A 21,572-nucleotide genomic window follows, 5' to 3' on the forward strand; every position below is an offset into this window, starting at 1 on the left:
CGGACACAAGCGGCGTGAGGGGCGGTGCCGGGCACGTAAGGGGCGGGGTCGGCGAAGCCACTGGGAGTGAGCCCTCGTGGTCTCCGCACTGCAAAACCAGGGGGAACCTGAAAAAACCGGCTGCCATAAAGCAGTCCCTCCCACCCCAAGCAAGAAACACGTAAAGGCAGGGCGCCTTTCCTTAAAAAGAAAGAGAGAGGGAAAAAAAAGTGTTTATTATAGGCAACAACACAAATGGGAACTGGTATTTGTCTACACCAGGTGAGTGCAATTTTTCCTCTTCCAATGGCGGCCTCAACCTTGAGGTGAATCCACTGGCCAAAGATGCCTTTCTAGGAAGCAGAGCTCCCTGGCTGGGCTAAGATAGATCAGATCGATCTTAGGTCAATGGTAAGACCTATGTGGTTCATGAAGTCTTGGCTTTTCGGCGTTGGGTCCCCCAAAGCAGAATGGAGATGGATAGAGTGGTGGATCCCAGAATCCCAAAGAACATAAGCAGTGAGAACGAGCCCTGTGAACAACAGACCAAAAAACATCCCCATACAACGTTACACGGAGGGCCACATCCTAACACCTAATTCTTTCCTAATATACCTATCACCTCGTCTACGGCAATTCTATAGTTTTCCCCCTATAGGTAATTTGTATTAGCTCCTGGTCTTGTGGATCTCCTTTCTGAAAAGACTTGCTCTATGCATTCCTTGTATCCCTAGTTAGAAGGCCTAATTCCTCACCTGGCGCATACACTTGTATCCGTGGAAACCATCAGCACAAACACACTGCAAAAGACCTGGACCATCAGGTACACAAGATCCATTCTCAGGACACATTTCTGTGGGCCAGAGAGAAAGAGAGAACATCACTGCATACATCTCATTAGGCATATTTCTCAAATATCTATTTCAACTTAGAGTCTCTCAATCATTGCTAGGATAAAGGAAGAGGAAAGAAGATTACAGATAAAAACAGTAACAATAATGTCAGGCCTCTGAGCCCAAGCTAAGCCATCATATCCCCTGTGACCTGCACGTAAACATCCAGATGGCCTGAAGCAACTGAAGATCCACAAAGGTGAAAATAGCCTTAACTGATGACATTCCACCATTGATTTGTTTCTGCCCCACCCTAACTGATCAATGTACTTTGTAATCTCCCCCACCCTTAAGAAGGTTCTTTATAATTCTCCCTACCCTGAAGAAGGTTCTTTGTAATCTCCCCAACCCTTAAGAAGCTTCTTTGTAATTCTCCCCACCCTTGAGAATGTACTTTGGGAGATCCACCTCCTGCCTGCAAAACATTGCTCCTAACTCCACCGCCTATCCCAAAACCTGTAAGAACTAATGATAATCCCACCACCCTTTGCTGACTCTCTTTTCAGACTCAGCCCTGTGAGTCTGCGCCCAGGTGAAATAAAGCCTTGTTGCTCACACGAGCCTGTTTGGTGGTCTCTTTACACGGACACGTGTGAGACAAATAATATATCTTAAGATATCTTTTCTTTCAAAGGGGTTAGACCCCCAGAACTCTGAATGAAAGGCACTTAAGTAACTTTGTCTTTCTGATCTAAAGTGGAAAACACAAGGGAGAAAAGACAATTCCCAGAAGTTTGGAGGTAAGACAGCATACCTGGGTTCCCAGTGTTATTGCAAAGGTTCTTTTGCCCTTGACAGATTTGGTTGTCTATATAAGAGGTGATAGTATTCCAGGCATTAATTCCTCCAGGACAGTTGACATCTTGTGGCAGTATCCTAAAGAGAAATGTGGTCATAACATGCAAAGTTGCTAAACTCACAGCATCACCCTTCTTTGATTCTCTTCCCCATACCCTTACTCACAGAGTCTGGAGCTGAGTAAAGCCATGGAAAGTGTTGGCCAAGTCACCTTTGAGGGGGTTTGCTTGCAGGTCTCTGCAAAGCACACAATATTAGCACCTTCCCATCAACCTACACTATGTTAGCCTTTTGGGTGGGAGGCACCTAACTACTTACATGATGACAGTGGTATATGCCTGATGAAAGTTTGGACCAGGGTCCTCCAGAGAACAGTTCTGGAGATCCAGCCTGAGGAAATAAAGTAATCAATATAACTGTGTGTTCCTCTTTTTCTTCAACCACAGCACGGTTTGTATTTGACTACACAACCCCCTTTTCAGCTAATAATAATTGAACACAGCTGTGTTCAGAGTCACACACTAGGAGCTGTGGTAGACATTTTAATTCTGCATTATCCAATAGAATCACCATTTGCCACATGTAACTACTTAAATTTAAGTTAATATACCTTAGGCTGGGTGTAGTGGCTCACTCCTGTAATCCCAGCACTTAGGGAGGCCAAGCGGGGAGGATCATTTGAACCTAGGAATTTGAGACCAGCCTGGGCAATATGAGTGAGACCCTCACTCTATAGAGAAAAATTAATTTAACCAAAAAATTCAGTGTCTCATTTGCACTAGCCATATTTCAAGTGCAAATGGAATAACCACGTTAGTAGCTACTGTACTGGTTAGTACAGATATGGAACATTTTCTTTTTTCTTTCTTCAGACAGAGTCTTGCTCTGTTGCCCAAGCTAGAGTGCAGTGGCATGATCTCGGCTCCCTGCAACCTCTGATTCCCAGTTTCAAGCAATTCTCCTGCCTCGGCCTCCTGAGTAGCTGGGATTACAGGCACGTGCCACCACGCCTGGCTAATTTTTGTATTTTTAGTAGAGACGGGGTTTCACCATGTTGGTCACGTTGGTCTCGAACTCCTGACCTCATGATCCGCCTGCCTTGGCTCCCAAAGTGCTGGGATTACAGGCGTGAGCCACCACGCCTGGCCCAGAACATTTTCATAATCACAGAAAGTTCTATTGGCCAGCACTGTTCTAATCGGTTATGCATCTATTGGGAGAAATCTGTGTTTCTTGTCTACATTAGTGAATCTCATATTACGATTTTCAGATCCACAGAAAGCCTTTAAAAAAAAAAAATGCAAGTCACATAAATGAAAGTTTTTTCCACATGTATTTTCTACCACAGATTGGTTGTAAACTGCTGGATCATGCCATATTATTTTTTTTCTTCAATATCAACTGCTATCCATTCCTTTATTCTGCAAATATTTACTGAGTCCCTACAAACTGCAAACACTGGGAGAATGTTAAAAAATATATAACACAGTATCTTAGCCTTTGAGTGGCTTACAATGTAGTTAGAGGAACAAGACCGCTGCCCAAAATAAAAGCACTGTAAACATTACAATATAAAAGAAACCACAGGATAGTGTATAAATATATTTTGAGTGGACACTAAAGATTACAGAAAGTTTTTTAAGAAGGTATTACTGAATCGCTTGAACCCAGGAGGCAGAGGGTGCAGCGAGCCAAGATCACGCCATTGCACTCCAGTCTGGGCAACAAAAGCGAAACTCCATCTCAAAAAAATGAATAAATAATAATTAAAAAAAGGTATTACTCTGGAACTTAATAGTAGTAGGAAACAGTCACAAAAGATGTTGGAAATGAAGGATGGATATGTCCTAATTTGGTGGAGGAAGGCAATTTCAGGTATGGAGAGAGGCCTGAACAAAGATGGAATGCCATTGAGGGTAGGCAAATCTGGCTGGTGCGGACCATTATGGAGGTTTCAGTGGACAAGTAATTGGAAATAATGTTGGAAAAGGGGGTTGGGACTAGTGTATGGTAGTTAATGGTTTGAATTTTGTCCTGAGAGTAAAAGTTACTAACTGTGGTATTAAAGCAAGAGAGTGATAATGAAAAATGTCGGTTTTCTGAAAGCTTAATATAGAGAGGTATTTAGGTAGATGAAGGAAAGAAGAGAATGGAAGCAAAACATTTTGAGTTTGAAGTAAGGGTGCACTCAGTAGGAAATGCTTAATAGGAAGCTACAGGTACTCACATGTACCTGGAGTGTGGAAAGGTAAAAAGACACTAAAGAGATCTAGTTTTGGTAGACATCTGCGTGATGGTTACAGCTGAAACCATAATAGGTGGATTCTTAAAATAATATAAGGGTAGAAAAGCAGCCAGACTAAGGAATGGCCTGTATCCAGTATCTAGGGATGTCTTCCCCTCACCCCAAGATGGTGCCCTTCTGATTCAGGCAGCAACGGGCATGCAGCATTAGTTCTCGTGTCGTTTTACAATAAAGGGCCACTTTTGACAAATTTTGCACACTCCCTGGACATTGAGTGCATATCTGCAGAAGAGAAAGAAACATTAGAACTCCAGAAAGAAAAGCCAAGAAAAGAACAAACGGCTATCAAGAATTAACTGCCAGTACACGTTTCCAGAATTCCTCTAACATGGGGCCGATAAATGGATAAATGGCTCGTGTCCTACCCTTGTAACAGGCTAGGCTAGGAGATGCCATGTCTTCCCCTAGAGTCCGGCGCCGAATCAGCTCTCCAGACACTTTCAGTACCAGACATCAGCCAGGGAAGGTCCTCATCTCTGAAGATCACTATTCAAACATATTTATTATGCTCTCTGCAAAGACTTCTCAAGTCCCAGTTTGGCCTGGTTTAAAAGGACCGGAGGTAGGTAAATAACTCATCAAGCATTACAAAACAAAGTACAGTCCTACCACTGCACGATATATGGTGTTCGGGCGTAGAGAGCTTTCACAAGAGCCAGAGGACCCGTCTGTAGAAATAACTTAAAAGTTACTCAAAAATTAAGGGACGAGATCAAGTTTCACAGATCTTTGGAAGTTGGCAGGACTGGGGCGCCGAAAGCCTGCACGACGTGAGCACTCGGGAACAGGACCCGGCTGGGCAGGGTCGGAAAGGGTCAGGGACGAAATCAGAGCCGCAGGCCGGCCGAGGGGAAGGGGGAGCCGCGGGCGAGCGAGACGCACGGCTGGCGAGCGACCCTGCTTCAGCCCGACCTCAAACTTGCTTCTGTACCTCGGGTAGCGCCAGAGCCCTTTCCACGCCCAGAGCGAGGAGCAGGGCGGCAGCCCAGCGCACCAGAGTCGTAAGACTACCCGGGCCGTGAGACGCCATTTTCCGCTCCCTTAGTTCTCCGGTGCTCACGCGACCCGGCCCCGCGGCCCCGCCCCGCAGCGCGTCAGGCCCTCTTCCCCGGGCGTGGCCTAAGCGACCCGGTCCATTCGCCCTGGGGCTGGCTGGGGGTTTCTCCTGCTCGCGGAACTCTGCGCTGGTCTTCATGCGCCCCAGCCCTCTTTCGGGGACACTGGCTACCCCTTATTCCTTTTCCCCTTTAATGAAGGCGACCCCTGTCGCCGCGCGGCTTCCCAGAGCCGACTGCAGGCTCCCTCAGCCGGGTGTTCCCCGCGTCCGGAAGCCAAGGTCGCGCCTTCGAAGAGACTCGGGTTCCTCCATCCGCCCTCAGTAAACATGGCGGCGCAGCGAGCGGGGCGGGCAGGGGGCGGGCAGGGGGCGGGGCCCCCGCGGGTTCCCGGCCAGGGCGCAGCGGCCGGGCTCTGGCTACCCACGTGTGGAGACCGGGCAGGTGGGCCTGCAGAGCGTGAGACGGTGCAGAGAGGCCCCAGGGAGCGGCGTCTGAGCTGGGGCGGGGGCAAAGGGGCAAGGGGGCGGGGAGGGGCGGGGAGGGGCGGAGCGAGCCGGCCTCCGGCGTGGGACTGAGAAGATACGAAGTGTGCGCGGTAAGGTGGTGGTCTCCGCCGCGTAGAGGGAAGCGGGAAACCAGGAAAGAACGAGGGTGAGGGTGATGGAGGAGGGAAGGGCAAATCGCGGACTCCGGCGGGAGGGCAGGAGCCTGGATCGCCCCGGGCACGTAGTCCCCTTCACCTCAATCCTGATAGCGCGTAGCGTCCCGGAGCCTGGCGAGGAGGTAGGAGCGGGATAGACGCTTCCCTAATTCATTTTCTTTGCCTTCCCAGGAAAAGGGTGCGATGTTGATCTCAGGAAGCACAAAGGGATCTTCCTAGCCCGGACTAAACCACGGAGGTAAGGGAGTGCGTCGCTGCCCCGGGTGGGCCAGCGCCCTGACTGAAGGACGCCAGGGGATCCCTGCTCCCGGAGTGACAGTGTTGGTTAGGGCCAGCCAAAAAGCTCCTTAATGCCAACCCAAGCGATCATCTCGAGTAGCCGACCCATGCTTCCCTTCCACATTCCCTCCATGGTGTCTGCCTGGAAGTTCCTGAAAGGTTTACGTTTAGCTCACTGGCAAGTTTTCTAAGGTGTTAGTAGCTAGTAGCATTTTGAGGGCCCCTAAAGCCTTTCACACCTTGAGGAATTATAAGCTCCAGGATAGATTTTGAGGGAATCTTTTTGGAACAGTTAGTCTTGCAGTGGTCTCATTGCGTTTTGTAGGAGTCAGTATGATCCACTGCAGTGTGTGACCAAAGTGAGTTCAGGTTTTTTTTTTTTTTTTTTTTGGAGGAGTCTCACTCTGTCGCCCAGGCTGGAGTGCAGGGGCACGATCTTGGCTCACTGCAAGCTCCGCGTCCCGGGTTCACGCCATTCTCCTGCCTCAACCTCCCGAGTAGCTGGGATTACAGGTGCCCGCCACCGCGCCCGGCTAAATTGTATTTTTAGTAGAGATGGGGTTTCACCGTGTTAGCCAGGATGGTCTTGATCTCCTGACCTCGTGATCCGCCCGCCTTGCCTCCCAAAGTGCTAGGATTACAAGTGTGAGCCACGGCGCCTGGCCGAGTTCGGGTTTTTAAAAGGGGTCCCACATCACGCGTGTAATCCCAGCACTTCGGGAGGCCGAGGCAGGCGGATCATGAGGTCAGGAGTTTGAGATCAGCCTGGCCAATATGGTGAAGTTCCGTCTCTACTAAAAATACAAAAAAAAAAAAAAAAAAATTAGCTGGGTGCGGTAGCACATGCCTGTAGTCCTAGCTACTCAGGAGACTGAGGCAGAAGAATCACTTGAACTCAGTATGAAGAGTAACATACTGAAGAACTCAGTATGAAGAGTATGCAGTGAGCCGAGATGGTGTCACTGCACTCCAGCCTGGGTGACAGAGTGAGACTCCGTCTCCAAAAAAAAAGGGGCATTCCCACAATCTGCTGTTTGTGCCTTAGTGTGTTATAGTTGTAGTGAAACAACAGCTAGCTCTTCCTCTTGGCCCCCCTCTTTCTGGAGAAATGTAAGTCCATAGGTTTGGATCAATGTAGAGTTTTTAGAAAACCATAGATCTGTTCTCAGATTCTGGTCTGTTGCTAGGTCAGGTTTTTCCTGTCTTCCCTGGGGCTCTCTCAGGCCATCCATGAGAATTCTCCATACATCATGCAAATAGAATTTTATCAGGAAGTCCCATCAGCAGAGTGTCTTTATTTCTGTACCTCCGTTTCCCACACTGGGACTTTCCTTCCTGTCTCTGGCCACCTACCTATCTATACCACTAACCCTATAGTGTTCTGTGTTCTTTGCACACAGCAGACATGTTTTCTCTTACTCCCCAGTGGTTCCCATCATCTCTATCATAGCAGCAAAAACTTGCCAAGGACAATGAGAAAACTCAGGGTGTTGCAATGTGCAAAGGCCCAAGGCATGTTTAGGTTAAACCAGAGTTTAAGCCTGTTGGGAATCTTGTAGACATGTGATCCAAGAGTTGCCAGCTCTTATTTTCCCTCTTTATTGGCCCCAAGAGGTTCAGAGTTCAGGTTTAGTCTGCATGAGGCCATATCTTGCCAGCCAGACAGTGTCTGCCCAAGAACACACTGTGGGAGAGCCGAAAGACAGCCTAATCTTTCTCCTAGTGGGCAAAAGCAGAAGACACACTTTATGTTAGTCTGTCTCTTGATTAGTTGAAATCTAAACTATGTCCTGTGAATGACTGACTACAACACTGTGCTCCTGCCCTGGTTCTGGGAATAGTGAGGACAGGGCCGTTGGTGAACACCTGTCATAGCTGCAGACGGCACTGTTTCTTTCTCTCTTGTTTTGTACCGTGCTGCATAACCTTGAGCAAGTTATTTAATCTCTCAGTTTTCTTGTGATAACTGTAGAGTATTCATGTCTTAACCTGAGACATGCTGTTTTGAAAGCGTTAGCTTCATTATGTGTTACTACTAATGTTTATAAAGCACCTCACACACTGCTGGGTTACATAGCAGGTGTTCAACAAATGTTAACTGTTGTCATGTTAGGCTGTCTAACTACATGGCATTCTCTGGTGTTTTTCCCCTATACCAGTAAGTACCCCGGAGGATTGCCTCTGAAGATAATGCGATACACATGGAGAACAGACAGGGTGGATGGTGAATCCCTAGACCTGGGTTCTAATTTACACTCTAACAATAGTAGGCTCTGTGCTTTTGTTTGGAAAGGTCACTCGAACCATCTGAGCCTTAGTGTGTTTATCTGTGAAATGGTCAGTGGTGGGGAGTTGGTTGTAATAGTGGTATCCAAAGATTTAAGATTTTAAATACTATGATCCCTTCTCTCTTTCTCTGAGGATTATGGTGTATTCTTGGAGGATTAACATTTCTTGTGTAGGAGTTAGAAAATCAACTTTCAACTTTCCTATCTTTTCAGTTCCTTCATTCCAACTCCCTTCCGCACAGAGTGCCAAGAGTACTTTAGGCTGAAAGCCTAATCCATCTAGGAATGCTGTTGAATGTGAGCTCCCTCTTCCCTGTTCTGGAGCCTCTAGGGCTGAGTTGGAGTTTGGGGCCATAGGGTGATAGGGCCATTTGGAACATAGCGATTGGTTCCCTGAAGGGGCCAGAACAAATGACTGCTGAGCTTCACCCCACCCCCAGTTCCTGATCTCTCACCTCAGCTACTCATAGAGCCAGATCCTCAGCCTCTGCAGCTCCAGGCAACTCTGCCTCAGAACAGGGATTGCTTCTCCAGGTAGGTGTCTGTCCCCAGCAGGATGCAACCACTCTCTTTGGCTGGTCCCTTTGCCTCTCAGCTCCCTGGCTGGGTTGCTTCTCTCCAAAACGGAGAATCGTAACTCTGAAACCCTGACTCCAGCATGATGCCCTCTCACCTTTCCCGTCTCACTTTTGAATCCAGCCGCTCTTGCTGCATCTGCTGTTGACTGTGGTGTTGCAGGTAGAGGGGCTGAGAGGTGGGTGGCAGCGAGTGCTTATCTAGTGGTGTTGGGGAGAACCTTAAGAAAGGGGTTCGGAGTGGTTGGCCTAGGGATGCCTGAAATGGAGTCTGTGGCTGCCACGAGGCAGTCTCACTGATGATCAGTTAGAAGGGTGACACTAGGGATCTCAGGAAGCAAGGGCTGAGGCCAGGGTCAGTAGGGGAAGCCCTGCTGCCATTAGTCTCCATGTTGTGTTTCCTGCTGGGCTGTGGCGCCAGGCTGGGCTCTGCTGGCTTAGTGTATTGTAGTGACTGGGTCTGTGCCTTCAAGTGGGGTCAGGAAATTTTGCAAAGAAACTTAGGCTAGAGTTTATTTTTCTTTTGGTACTCGGGTGGAGACCTAAGAAGGTTCTTGAATTTCACAGCTCTGCATACTCCAAGGTCCTGGCCAAGTTATATTGTCTCCTGGCTGTCTCACTCTGATGCTTCTCCCTCACTTCTGTCCCCTACCAAACCCATACCAGGGCCTCCAGACCTTGAAGGGCTACCCCTATGCTGACTGGTCCACTTCTGATGGCATGTGATGTACAAGGCCCAAGGGTGAATGGCTACCAAGGCAAGATAGGCCTCACTAAGAGCTAATTCCTTTGCAGCTCACCCTGGACAGTATCTTTCCGTGGAGGAAGACTGTGAGACTGTGGCTGGGAGCCAGATTGTAGCCACCCATCCGCCCCTGCCCTGCCGCAGAGCCCTGGAGCAGCAGCTGGCTGCAGATCACAGACACAGTGAGGATATGAGTGTAGGGGTGAGCACCTCAGCCCCCGTTTCCCCAACCTCGGGCACAAGCGTGAGCATGCCCGCCTTCTCCCTCGTGGACTACGTGGTGTTCGTCCTGCTGCTGGTTCTCTCTCTTGCCATTGGGCTCTACCATGCTTGTCGTGGCTGGGGCCGGCATACTGTTGGTGAGCTGCTGATGGCGAACCGCAAAATGGGCTGCCTTCCGGTGGCACTGTCCCTGCTGGCCACCTTCCAGTCAGCCGTGGCCATCCTGGGTGTGCCGTCAGAGATCTACCGATTTGGGACCCAGTATTGGTTCCTGGGCTGCTGCTACTTTCTGGGGCTGCTCATACCTGCACACATCTTCATCCCCGTTTTCTACCGCCTGCATCTCACCAGTGCCTATGAGGTGAGCAGGGACGGAAGGGAGAAGCACGTGGGACACTGGGGTTGGAGTGGAGAGGAGGAACAGGGACATAGGAAGGACCTGGGACCCTAGACCTCCTCCACCTAATGAGAGGGACAGAAAACTCGGTTGTGTGTTTGTAATTCTTTCTCAGTGATGTCAGGAGTAGGGGCAGGATTGGAGAGAAGGGTGCTGTGCCGAGTGGGACTCAGAGTGGGTATGGGTTGGATATTCCCTCATGTTCCTGAGCGTCTTGAGGGAAGTTGTGTGTGAGTTGTCGGGGTGAAGTCAGGAGGAAAATCTTTTTTCTGTATACCCAGTACCTGGAGCTTCGATTCAATAAAACTGTTCGAGTGTGTGGAACTGTGACTTTCATCTTTCAGATGGTAAGCAGAATGAGGCTAGAAACCGAGCCTGGGGCATGTTGGGGGACCTGAACCCAAGTGTGCTGCGGGAATTGGAGTCTCCCCTGCTCTCAGACTGGCAGGATTGAAATTCCTGCTAGAGGGTCAGCATCTATGAGGCCCCCAGAGGCATCCTGCTGCCCATGCCTTCTAATTCCAGCACAGATACTATGGTGGCAGCAAGCCAGAATTTGAGAGAAGGAAGAGGGAAGTGAGCCTAGGTGAGGGGAAGCCATGGGCATATTGGCACTGAGGCCCATCTTTCTTCCTCTCTCTTCCCACCCTCCTCCTGCCCCCTCACATTTTTTCCACATGCAACAGGTGATCTACATGGGAGTTGTGCTCTATGCTCCGTCATTGGCTCTCAATGCAGGTGAGGAGTCACAGCGCCCCTGGCTTTCAGCCATGGCAGGCTAGGAAAGCACCTTTGGGAGAGGCAGATGGAGGAGCGTGTACGGAAAAGAACCTGACCTTGGATGGGGAATTAATTCACTGCTTGGGCCCTTGGGTGGGTCTCTACCAGGGGAAGGCTTGGTCCACCTCTATTGAAAGCTAGTAACGTGTTACCATGCCTATCCGAACTGGTTAATCAGCACCTTTTGATGGAGCTCTGCAAACAATTTTTTCCATTGTGGTGAATGATTTATTTCATTGTTAATGACCAAATGCTTTATCTCTGTGGCATGACACGATTGCCCTACCAGGGCTTCTCCCCTGGGGAACCCTTTTCCAGGAATAAAAATGTGGCTTCTATGCTTACAGTGACTGGCTTTGATCTGTGGCTGTCCGTGCTGGCCCTAGGCATTGTCTGTACCATCTATACAGCTCTGGTAAGTGCAGTAAGCCCTGGTGAGGGGAGGGGAAGGGATGAAGTAAGGAGGGGAGATGGGAAGAGAAGGAAAAGAAGAGATAAGCTGAGAATATAGGTGAGAATATAGGTGAAATTCTAGGGTGGTAAGAAATAGGATTTAGCAGTGGGGGTGGTATGTGAAGGTAGAGGATGGGATGGGAATGATGTCAACAGGGTCACAGCAATTACGTGCCTAACGGCAGGAGAGTCCCCTCACTGGTAGCATGTCCTTAGAGCGGATGGTTTCAGGAGTGTCCAAGGGAGAGAATATAGTCATGGGTTCTTAGTTTCTGTTTCTGGTTGGGTCAGTAAAGCCCCTTCCTCATCTCTCTTTTATACTTAACACCAGAGATAGAAACTAAAAACTGGCTTCCGGCTGCAAAAAGCCTAAAACAAAACAAAATGGAACAACAATAAGGCGGGTTGGACGAGCTGGGTTTAGAAGGCCTCTGTGGCAGGTTTGCTGTGCTTTCCTTGCAGGGTGGGCTGAAGGCCGTCATCTGGACAGATGTGTTCCAGACAGTGGTCATGTTCCTTGGGCAGCTGGCAGTTATCACCGTGGGGTCAGCCAAGGTGGGCGGCTTGGGGCATGTGTGGGCTGTGGCTTCCCAGCACGGCCGCATCTCTGGGTTTGAGTAAGTATACCCCTACTCCTGGCTGGGGTCTGCAGTGCCTGGGTGCTGAGCCCATCCTAGAGGGCTCAGGGCTATAGTAAGCAGAGTGCAAACTGGGAAGCCTAAGGTGTAACAGCAGACAGCGGGAAACTGGTCCTGCAGAGAGGGAGGGTGATTACAGGTGCTCGGCTAGTGTTTATGGAGAGTCAGGACATTACCTGGGATGAGTACCTGGAACGAGGCTGGGGTGGAAGAATGGAGCCTCCCTCTAACGGGCTGTGCTGTCTCTTGAGTGCACCCAGCTTCTTGCCTTCAGTCATCCCCTTGGCCCTAGCAGTGGTGTCTCCTCTCCTGTCACTGACTCCTGTTGCCAAGAGGGCAGGAAGGCTATATCTCTGGGGCTTTGCACAATGACTGGGTGGTGTCTGTTACAGGTTGAATCCGGACCCCTTTGTGCGGCACACCTTCTGGACCTTGGCCATCGGGGGTGTCTTCATGATGCTCTCCTTATACGGGGTGAACCAGGCTCAGGTGCAGCGGTACCTCAGTTCCCGCACGGAGAAGGCTGCTATGCTGTGAGTGCAGCGACAGGAAGGGAGCAGAGCAAGGTCTAGGGGAAGGGGTTCCCCAGAGATAATTGGGGTGGGGCAGGATGCCAGAGTACATACATATCCACTGTGTTCAGGATGTGGGTCTCCTTTCTGGAGGTCAGGGGCACATGCCTGAGGGCGTCTGTTAATGCCGGCTCTCCTCCTGGCACCAACATCTTTTGCAGCTCCTGTTATGCAGTGTTCCCCTTCCAGCAGGTGTCCCTCTGCGTGGGCAGCCTCATTGGCCTGGTCATGTTCACGTATTACCAGGAGTATCCCATGAGCATTCAGCAGGCTCAGGCAGCCCCAGACCAGGTGAGAAGGCCCTGTCCTGTTCCCTTGAGGGCAGGCCTGGCCCCACAACGGGAGTGTCTAGGTAGGAAAGGACTGACTATAGAAAGGACTCCCACCCTGGGTGGGAAATGATTGTAAAATCCTTTCCCACTCTAAGATGCTAGGAATCTAGCATGTGAGGATCCTGGTCCCTAGCGTCTAACCACAGTGCTCATCCTACTGGGGTGAGGACCTACCCTTACTGACTCCCCACTGGGCTCCATGTGCTCTGCTGGGAGCTGTCACATACCTGGTCTCACCTAACCTCTAACAGCCTCATTTCACAGAGGAGAAAACAGACTCAATGAGGTAGTCAGTAAGCAGAAGTTACACTGGTAGCCAGAAACAGAGCTGCGGGCGAATTGTGTCATTCCCTCTGTAGAGCCCATTTTCTCTCCACTTAATGTGTAGACACTTGGGTCAGCAGAGATGCCCCAGGCCCTGGCTTCCCTTCTAACGCACCCAGTCTCAATAGACTCGCTGGTGCACATGCAAAGGGAGCTTCTCTGCAGAGCCGGCCCTGGGAAGGCCCCTCTCTGATGACTGCTCTGCACCTCCGCTCTGCTTGCAGTTCGTCCTGTACTTTGTGATGGATATCCTGAAAGGCCTGCCGGGCCTGCCAGGGCTCTTCATTGCCTGCCTCTTCAGCGGCTCCCTCAGGTACCCCCTTTGACCATTTCCCTCAGACCTGGTGCACCTGACCCCTGTTGGGTACAAGGTGATGGGTGGAGCGGGGTGGTGGCGGGCGGGGAGTCCCAGTCACAGTGAGTCTCTCACTGTGTCTGTCCCATCTGTGTGGATGACAAGGGATAGCTCATCTTTGTAGGCCAGAGCACATTTTCTCTTAAGAGATACCCCTGTTTTGGTTAAGAGTTCTTTTATGGTACCAGAAATTGATCTGCTCAAATGAAACCCATATCCACATTCAAAAAAGGACTGTGTCCTTGCCTTCCAGGCCCGCTCTGAGGTGGTGTCAAGTCCAACTATGAGGAGGTTTCTTGGTGGTACCTGTCATCTCCCCTTTAGGATACCATTTCCTCCACAGAGTCCCACAGAGCTGACAATTTTGCCTCATTCAACTTCTCATCCTCTTCTTTTTCAGCACTATATCCTCTGCTTTTAATTCATTGGCAACTGTTACGATGGAAGACCTGATTCGACCTTGGTTCCCTGAGTTCTCTGAAGCCCGGGCCATCATGCTTTCCAGAGGCCTCGGTGGGGTTATGCTTCCTCATCTCTTCAGTCTGGGTCTTTCTAAGCTACACCCTGACCACTGTCATCAGTCTGCTGTAAAACACCCGCTTTATTCGGGGCTCAGCACTTGCCTAACGAGGCACACAACCTTCCCTGCATGCATGGTTGTTTACATCTCAAGGCATGTCCTAGGGAGGTTTCTGAGTCACATAGGAGTGAGGACTTGGTGGGAGGAAGCTGCAGCATGATGTAATATGCCTTTTGTGTCAAAGGAGACAGAGATGGTAGTTTGGCTGCGCAGGGAGCCTTGCTTTATTCCATTGCTTGTGTTAACTCACACCTTCTTGTTTCCTCTCCTCTCCTTTACCCCCAGCCTTTGGCTATGGGCTACTTTGTCTAGGAATGGCCTATATTTCCTCCCAGATGGGACCTGTGCTGCAGGTAATAACTGTAGATGGTAGGAAGCGATTTTAAGGGAGAGAAGGGATTGATTGAAACAGGAAGTTGAGAAGGGCAGCTATATTGAGGGGAATGACCGGGGGCCAGGTGTAAGAGATTCCCCTTTGATGGACCATCTTTACTGTGAACAGACTTCCAAGCAGCCAGAGGACCCAGGGTCATTCCTGGGATATTGTAGGCCAAGAGAGAGCCTCAGAGGAGAACCCAAAACACATCCCTCTCCATCAGCCCCCCATCAGCCTTTCCTGCCCTCTAGAGTCTTTTTTTTTTTTTTTTTTTGAGATGGAGTCTCATTCTGTTGCTCAGGCTGGAGTGCAGTGGTGCGATCTCGGCTGACTGCAACCTCCGCCTCCTGGGTTCAAGCGATTCTCCTGTCTCAGCCTCCCAAGTAGCTGAGGGACTATAGACATGTGCCAGCATGTCTGTATAATTTTTGTATTTTTAGTAGAGATGGGGTTTTACCATGTTGGCCAGGCTAGTCTCGAACTCCTGACCTTAGGTGATCCTCCCGTCTCGGCCTCCCAAACTGCTGGAATGATAGGCGTGAGCCACTGCCCGGCAACCTCTGGAGTTCTGATTGTTCCCATAGAAGAGATAGATCTGATGAGTGGGGCTCCAAGGCCATGGCGGGTGGCTGTGCTCTATGGTGAGTATGGGCATTTCTGAGTCTGTATTCTTTTTTATTTTCTTCTTGCCCGGTCCTCCTAGGCAGCAATCAGCATCTTTGGCATGGTTGGGGGACCGCTGCTGGGACTCTTTTGCCTTGGAATGTTCTTTCCGTGTGCCAACCCTCCTGTGAGTGATGCATCTGGACCCACAGTCATGTGTAGTGGGATGGGCCTGTGGGTTGGCAGGGCTCTCACCAGGAGACCTGAGGACTGCTGCGAGGGCTGGCAGGGCTGGCCTTGTGACAGGCGTGCACCGTGTCTCGTCAGGGTGCTATCGTGGGCCTGTTGTCTGGACTTGTCATGGCCTTCTGGATTGGCATCGGGAGCATCGTGACCAGCATGGGCTCCAGCATGCCACCCTCTTCCACTAATGGGTCCAACTTCTCCCTGCCCACCAATCTAACCGTTGCCACTGCGACCACACTGATGCCCTTGACTACCGTCTCCAAGTAAGGCAGGGCTTGCTGTCTTTCCCCTTGTTTTCTCAAAGCCCTCCTTTGAGTTTGAGGGCTTTCACAGGGGTCTGCTAAGGGATGGGCCACCAGAGGCTCCAGGGAAATGTTGGGTATTGGGTCCCAAGACCCTGGGACCATGCGGGCAAGGAGAAACTGGTGCCCAAGGAATGCCCTGCCAATGAATTGCTAATTGTCTTCCCCTCTGCTCTTCCCAGGCCTACAGGGCTGCGGCGGTTCTATTCCTTGTCCTACTTATGGTACAGCGCTCACAACTCCACCACAGTCATTGTGGTGGGCCTGATTGTCAGTCTACTCACTGGTGAGGGTGTGGGATTGCGGTGCAGACGAGCACCGAGGGGTTAACAGAGGGCCCTAAGGGACTCTACCATCTACGGAGAAATGTTCCTGCCCTCTGAGCTTTTGGGTGTCAGTAGCTGTCAGGCTTTTCCACTGGGATGTAGGATGTGGGTGGGGGCTGGGGTATCTGGGGGCCAAGGGAGGACATGGGGCCCGCTGCTGTGGATGGTTCCACGCAGAGACTCAGAAGCACGTTTCCCTTCAGGGAGAATGCGAGGCCGGTCCCTGAACCCTGCGACCATTTACCCAGTGTTGCCGAAGCTCCTGGCCCTCTTGCCCTTGTCCTGGCAGAAGCGGCTCCACTGCAGGAGCTATGGCCAGGTAGCACCTAATGTCCAAGTGACCCCTCCCATCCCTCTGCAGATGCCACTGACTCTTCTACCCCTTCTACCCCTTTTCTCTGCTCCTGCCCCCGGTGCCCCTCTCAGGATCAGCTAAGCCTAGGCTGTCCCCACACAGCTGTCTCAGGTTCTACCCACAGGGCTGCCCTCCCTTGGTGGGGCAGAAGGATCTCAGGGCTCAGGGGAGCTCAGCCCCGGCCTGGGCTGGTCAGCTCCCCTCCCCAGCCCACTCTGCGCTCCCCACTGTGCTGTGCTCTCCCTCTTTTCCCCCCATTCTCCCTCCCACACCCAGCCTTGCTGGGCTGCCTTCTAGCGGGGACGTTTTCTGTGTGAATCCTGTCACCACCTGTCGTCCATCTTCACCAGTTCCACCCCTTTGGCTTTGTGTTTGTAGGACCACCTCGTGGACACCGGCGTGTTTCCCGAGAAGCCGAGGAATGGTGTGCTGGGGGACAGCAGAGACAAGGAGCCCATGGCCCTGGATGACACAGCTTATCAGGGGAGCAGCTCCACCTGCATCCTCCAGGAGACCTCCCTGTGATGTTGACTCAGGACCCTGCCTCTGTCCTCACTGTGCCAGGCCATAGCCAGAGGCCACCCTGTAGTACAGCGATGAGTCTTGATGTGTTCTGCAGGGACAGGTCTGGATGATCTAGCTCGTACCAAAGGACCTTGTTCTTCCCTGCAGGAGAAGCTGTCACATCTCGAGCTGTGAGGCACCGTTTCTCTCTCGCTTGCCAATCTTTTTGTAAAGGATGAGGCTCGTAGGGAGCAGGATCATGCCAGAAATAGAGATAGAAGTGCATCCTCTGGGAAAAAGATAATGACTTCTGATTCAACATAGCCAGAGTCCTTTGAAGTAAATGGCTAGAAACAGCACTCTGGTTATAACTGCCCCAGGGCCCGATTCAGGACTGACTCTCCACCATAAAACTGAAAGCTGCTTCCCTTGTAGTCAGTCTGCATCTCAGTACCAGTTCTGCCAGCCACAGTGAGCCCGTTACTACTTTCACATTGTCTGTGACACTCAAGCCCCTCTCATTTTTATCTGTCTACCTCCATTCTGAAGAGGGAGGTTTTGGTGTCCCTGGGCCTCTGGGAATAGAAGGTCCATTTGTCTCCTTTGTGTAGAGCAAGCAAGTTTTCTGCCTCACTTTCTCCGTCCTCCACCTCTGAGATGGACACTTAGAGACAGGGCAAATGTGGGTCCAAGAAACCAGGGCCATGACCGGGTCCACTGTGGAGCAGCCATCTATCTCCCCGACTCCTGAGCCAGGCTGCCGTGGTGTCATTTCTGTCATCTGTGCTCCGTTTCCTTTTGGAGTTTCTTCCCCACATATCTATTCCTGGGGAATAAAAACTACCATTGGACCTAGAATTTGGGCTCCTGTACTGTCTCCACCTGCTCTTGTCCACCCCACTGCATCCCCTGGTGAGGATAAGGAGTCCCATCCTATGTACAGGTCACCTTCCTGTGCTCAGGAGGGGGGCTGCGGCTTCAAGTCTCTGCTGTCCCCGTGTCTGCAGGGGACAGCGTTGTGCTCACCAGGGTGGAAGATACACACCCTCTCCTAAGGCTTCTCATCCCCTGGGGCTTACTTAGTCACTCCCTTCTCCGGCCCCACTTTCCCTTTGCCAGAACCTTTTGCTCTCAGATTTTTACTTTTGGAACTGGAGGAAGAATGTTCCCATCTGATTTTAGAAACGGAACATTCTAGCTGGACTTTTATGGTCTTGTGAAGAACACTGTGCTCACACCCTCCCACACCTGGCCTCTGCCCCTGCCTGGCCCTGTGCAGCTGCCCACATCAGCTCTGCACAAGCTCTCCGGTGTCTCTTCACAGAGACCGGGTCCCAGGCATATCTGAGTTCAGCCTCAACTGAGGCCTCCCGGGGCTTCTAGAGCACATTCCAGCTGTTCTCTCACATTCCATGCAGCTCGGGCCTGGGATGTTCTGTGTCCCTTTTTCTACCTCTACCCCAGCTCACTCGGTCACGCCCCAGCCCCTTTCACTTCTGCCCTGGCCAGCCCTGTGGAAGAACAGGGCCCGGTTGTGCCAGAGCCCAGACCCTAGCCACTCCTAACCTGCCTAGGCCTCATTTATATTCATGATAACAATAATGGCTCCTTAATGGGTCTTAAACCTGCTGCCCTGGATTTTTTTTTTTTTTTCCATTCCACAAGGCTCTGGTCTTGAACATAAACATTCCTTCCAGTTGAACTTTAGGTATCTGGTCATGATCTATTTTCTGTCTGGGAAAGTACTTTGACAGGCCAAAGGTGTGTCCACTGAATCTACCATATTTCAGACGTGCCTGAGTGGTATTCCAGGGAGAGCTGGGGAGAATGATCCCCAGGGTTTCATTAGCTGAATTAGGTAGGGTGGAAGTGAGTCTATGTAAGAAGATATGGAGACATTTTACTAGGGGCCCTTGGACTCAGGCCTATTTTGTTTTGTCTTGTGAATTAAAACTTCAATGATGGAAAGATAAGAAGCCTATAATTATTATTTAGAAAAGATTCCTTTGGGAGACTGAGGCAAGGGGGTTGCTTGAGGCTAGGAGTTCCAGACCAGCCTGGGCAACATAATCAGAGCTTGTCTCTACAAAAACAAACTAGCCAGCATGGTGTCATGTGCCTGTAGTTCCAGCCACTTGGGAGGCTGAGGTGGGAGGATTGCTTGAGCCCAGGAGCTTGAGATTGCAGTGAGCCAAGATTGTACCACTGCACTCCAGCCTGGGCAACAGAGCAAGACCTTGTCTCTAAAACAAAACAAAACAAAATCCCTTTTCCTTCATAGATTGTTTTTGGGGAATGTAATTGAATCTATCATGCCAGACTCCCAAATTCAAGCCTTATTTGTTTCCCGGTTCAGGTGCCCTGGTAGAGCTGCTTCTAGGACAAGGTCTTACCAACGGAGGCAACAGAAACTAAGAATGTCTGTAAAAACTAGAAGTGGGCAATTTATAGCTCAAGCCCTACAAGAAGGAGAGACTGGTGATTGTACGGCACCAAGAACTGTTGAGGGAATGGGATCATCTCTGGATTCTTAGGGCCTGACCTCTGAACCCATTTTCTGGCCAAGCCAGTGTCTATAGGAGAGTTGAGAGCAGGATGCCCCTCATTGCTGCCCTTGGTCCAGGGCTTTACATTAAAAAAAAAACCACATTGGTCATATCTGTAAACATGGGGATTGTAAAGTGAGTAATGCCCAGAACTGCACTCTCTCTTTTTTTTTTTTTTTTTTTTTTTGAGACGGAGTCTTGCTCTGTCGCCCAGGCTGGGGTGCAGGGGCCGGATCTCAGCTCACTGCAAGCTCCGCCTCCCGGGTTTACGCCATTCTCCTGCCTCAGCCTCCCGAGTAGCTGGGACTACAGGCGCCCGCCACCTCGCTCGGCTAGTTTTTTTGCATTTTTTAGTAGAGACGGGGTTTCACTGTGTTAGCCAGGATGGTCTCGATCTCCTGACCTTGTGATCCGCCCGTCTTGGCCTCCCAAAGTGCTGGGATTACAGGCTTGAGCCACCGCGCCCGGCCCCAGAACTGCACTCTCTCTAAGTCCTCCAAGAATTGTCCATCCTTCCAGTAGAAGTGAGGACAGTCCCCGAACGTGCCAGGTTGACTCTGCCCCGAGGTCTGCCCTATTCTCCGTAGTCCCTCCCCCTGGGACCCAAGGGCACTGTTCCTTATTAACTACCTTATCCTACCAATCTGCCAAAGGGGGCCCTCTTTGTTCAGTATATGTATCAATCACCTGCTACATGCAAGGGCCTCAGCTTTTTTTTTTTGTTTTTGAGACAGAGTTTGAAGGGGTGGCCTGCCCCTCCACACCTGTGGGTGTTTCTCGTTAGGTGGAAAGAAGACACAAAGTATAGAGAAAGAAAAGCGGGGGCCCAGGGGACCGGCGCTCAACTTACAGAGGACCCACGCCAGCACCAGTCTCTGAGTTCCCTTAGTATTTATAGATAATTATCTTTACCATCTTAAAGATAAGGGAGTGGCAGGGCAATAGGATCGTTTTTAGGGAGGAAATCAGCAGTAAGACATAAGAACAAGGATCTCTGTGACATGAATAAGTTTAAAGGAAAATCCTGTGCCTTGAGATAAACCTTTTAGCACCATTGTTTATCACATGGGGATAAACCTTGGACAATACCTAGCTTTTCTAGGAATAAAGACACACCCTGCACGCCCAAAATCCATTAAACCTTGAGTTACCACAGCACATGTCTCTTGCAAGGACAAGGTTGGGGGTAGGGTCACAGATTAACAGCATCTCAAATACAGAACAAAATGGAGTCTCTTATGTCTACTTCTTTCTATATAGACACAGTAACAGGCTGATCTCTTTCTTTTCCCCACAAGAGTTACTCTGTTGCTTAGGCCGGAGTGCAGTGGTGCAATCTCAGCTCACTGTAACCTCCGCCTCCTGGGTTCAAGTAATTCTCTGCCTCAGCCTCCCGAGTAGCTGGGATTACAGGCGCCCACCACCATGCCTGACTAATTTTTTGTATTTTTGGTAGGGACAGGGTTTCACCATCTTGGCCAGGCTGGTCTTGAACTCGACCTCGTGGTCCACCTGCCTTGGCCTCCCAAAGTGCTGGGGTTACAGGTGTGAGCCACTGCGCCTAGCCAGGCCTCACCTTTTATACAGCTAAAGAAACTGCTGTGCCACCCCAGGACTCTACGAGGTGTCAATCTGAAATTCTTATTTTAACTATATTTGCATAGAAGAGGAACTAAGAATGCCACAGGATTAAAAATTTTCAGGAGTTACGATAATTTAAGTGTGGCAAAAAGGTCCAATTCTCTGTATAACTTTCAAACCTTGTAACAGAGAGCAAAGATGCTCTTTCATTTCTAACATAGTAAACCTTTTTCTGCGTGCAGTGCAGCATTTAAAAAGTACTGTTTGATAGTTATGAGGGTGTAGTCTAAGGCTTGGGTTCAAATACTGGTACATCCATTTAACCTTAAGCTTCAGTTTCTTCGTCTGTTAAATGTGAAATTCACAGGGTTAAGGACTCAAAACTATGTTGCATGCATATATGTACATATATATGCATTCCTTAAATATCAGTTATTGTAATAATTATTCTTTGTAGTTTTTAAAGCACTTTTCATATACTACCTAATATTCCTTGGGA

The 21,572-nt window shown here is 50.2% G+C and overlaps 2 protein-coding genes across 14 annotated transcripts; one reads left to right on the forward strand and one right to left on the reverse strand.

Annotated features, from left to right (window-relative positions):
* Window positions 1-181: 181 nt before the first annotated feature.
* On the reverse strand, window positions 182-5,317 carry ATRAID (all-trans retinoic acid induced differentiation factor). 3 transcript variants are annotated; one of them, NM_001193926.2, is given in 7 exon segments: window positions 182-511; window positions 735-832; window positions 1,627-1,748; window positions 1,836-1,907; window positions 1,989-2,060; window positions 4,076-4,197; window positions 4,907-5,317. In NM_001193926.2, coding segments are annotated over 7 exon segments (855 nt in total). In that variant the 5' UTR covers window positions 5,171-5,317; the 3' UTR covers window positions 182-406.
* SLC5A6 (solute carrier family 5 member 6) lies at window positions 4,907-17,804 on the forward strand. 11 transcript variants are annotated; one of them, XM_077958335.1, is made up of 17 exons: window positions 4,907-5,353; window positions 5,866-5,932; window positions 9,632-10,164; window positions 10,482-10,547; window positions 10,887-10,938; window positions 11,328-11,395; window positions 11,896-12,050; window positions 12,464-12,604; window positions 12,805-12,934; window positions 13,524-13,612; window positions 14,055-14,167; window positions 14,520-14,587; window positions 15,314-15,400; window positions 15,541-15,722; window positions 15,944-16,053; window positions 16,291-16,406; window positions 16,821-17,804. In XM_077958335.1, exons 3-17 carry the CDS (start codon window positions 9,772-9,774, stop codon window positions 16,965-16,967), a joined length of 1,917 nt encoding a protein of 638 aa, XP_077814461.1. In that variant the 5' UTR covers window positions 4,907-5,353; window positions 5,866-5,932; window positions 9,632-9,771; the 3' UTR covers window positions 16,968-17,804.
* Window positions 17,805-21,572: the final 3,768 nt, after the last annotated feature.

Source organism: Macaca mulatta, chromosome 13 (assembly GCF_049350105.2).
Source record: "Macaca mulatta isolate MMU2019108-1 chromosome 13, T2T-MMU8v2.0, whole genome shotgun sequence".
Classification (NCBI taxonomy): Eukaryota; Metazoa; Chordata; class Mammalia; order Primates; family Cercopithecidae; genus Macaca; species Macaca mulatta.

Bases quoted from the DNA above. Each gene is read 5' to 3' on its own strand.
- SLC5A6 (XM_077958335.1), top strand. From the start codon at position 9,772: ATGAGTGTAGGGGTGAGCACCTCAGCCCCCGTTTCCCCAACCTCGGGC. The intron at 12,051-12,463 runs GTAAGTATACCC...TGTCTGTTACAG, and splicing joins GGCCGCATCTCTGGGTTTGA to GTTGAATCCGGACCCCTTTG. The intron at 15,401-15,540 runs GTGAGTGATGCA...GTGTCTCGTCAG, and splicing joins TTCCGTGTGCCAACCCTCCT to GGTGCTATCGTGGGCCTGTT.
- ATRAID (XM_077958342.1), bottom strand. From the start codon at position 4,122: ATGCTGCATGCCCGTTGCTGCCTGAATCAGAAGGGCACCATCTTGGG. The intron at 1,749-1,835 runs GTGAGTAAGGGT...ATTTCTCTTTAG, and splicing joins TTTACTCAGCTCCAGACTCT to GATACTGCCACAAGATGTCA. The intron at 833-1,626 runs GTATGCTGTCTT...TCTGGCCCACAG, and splicing joins CAATAACACTGGGAACCCAG to AAATGTGTCCTGAGAATGGA.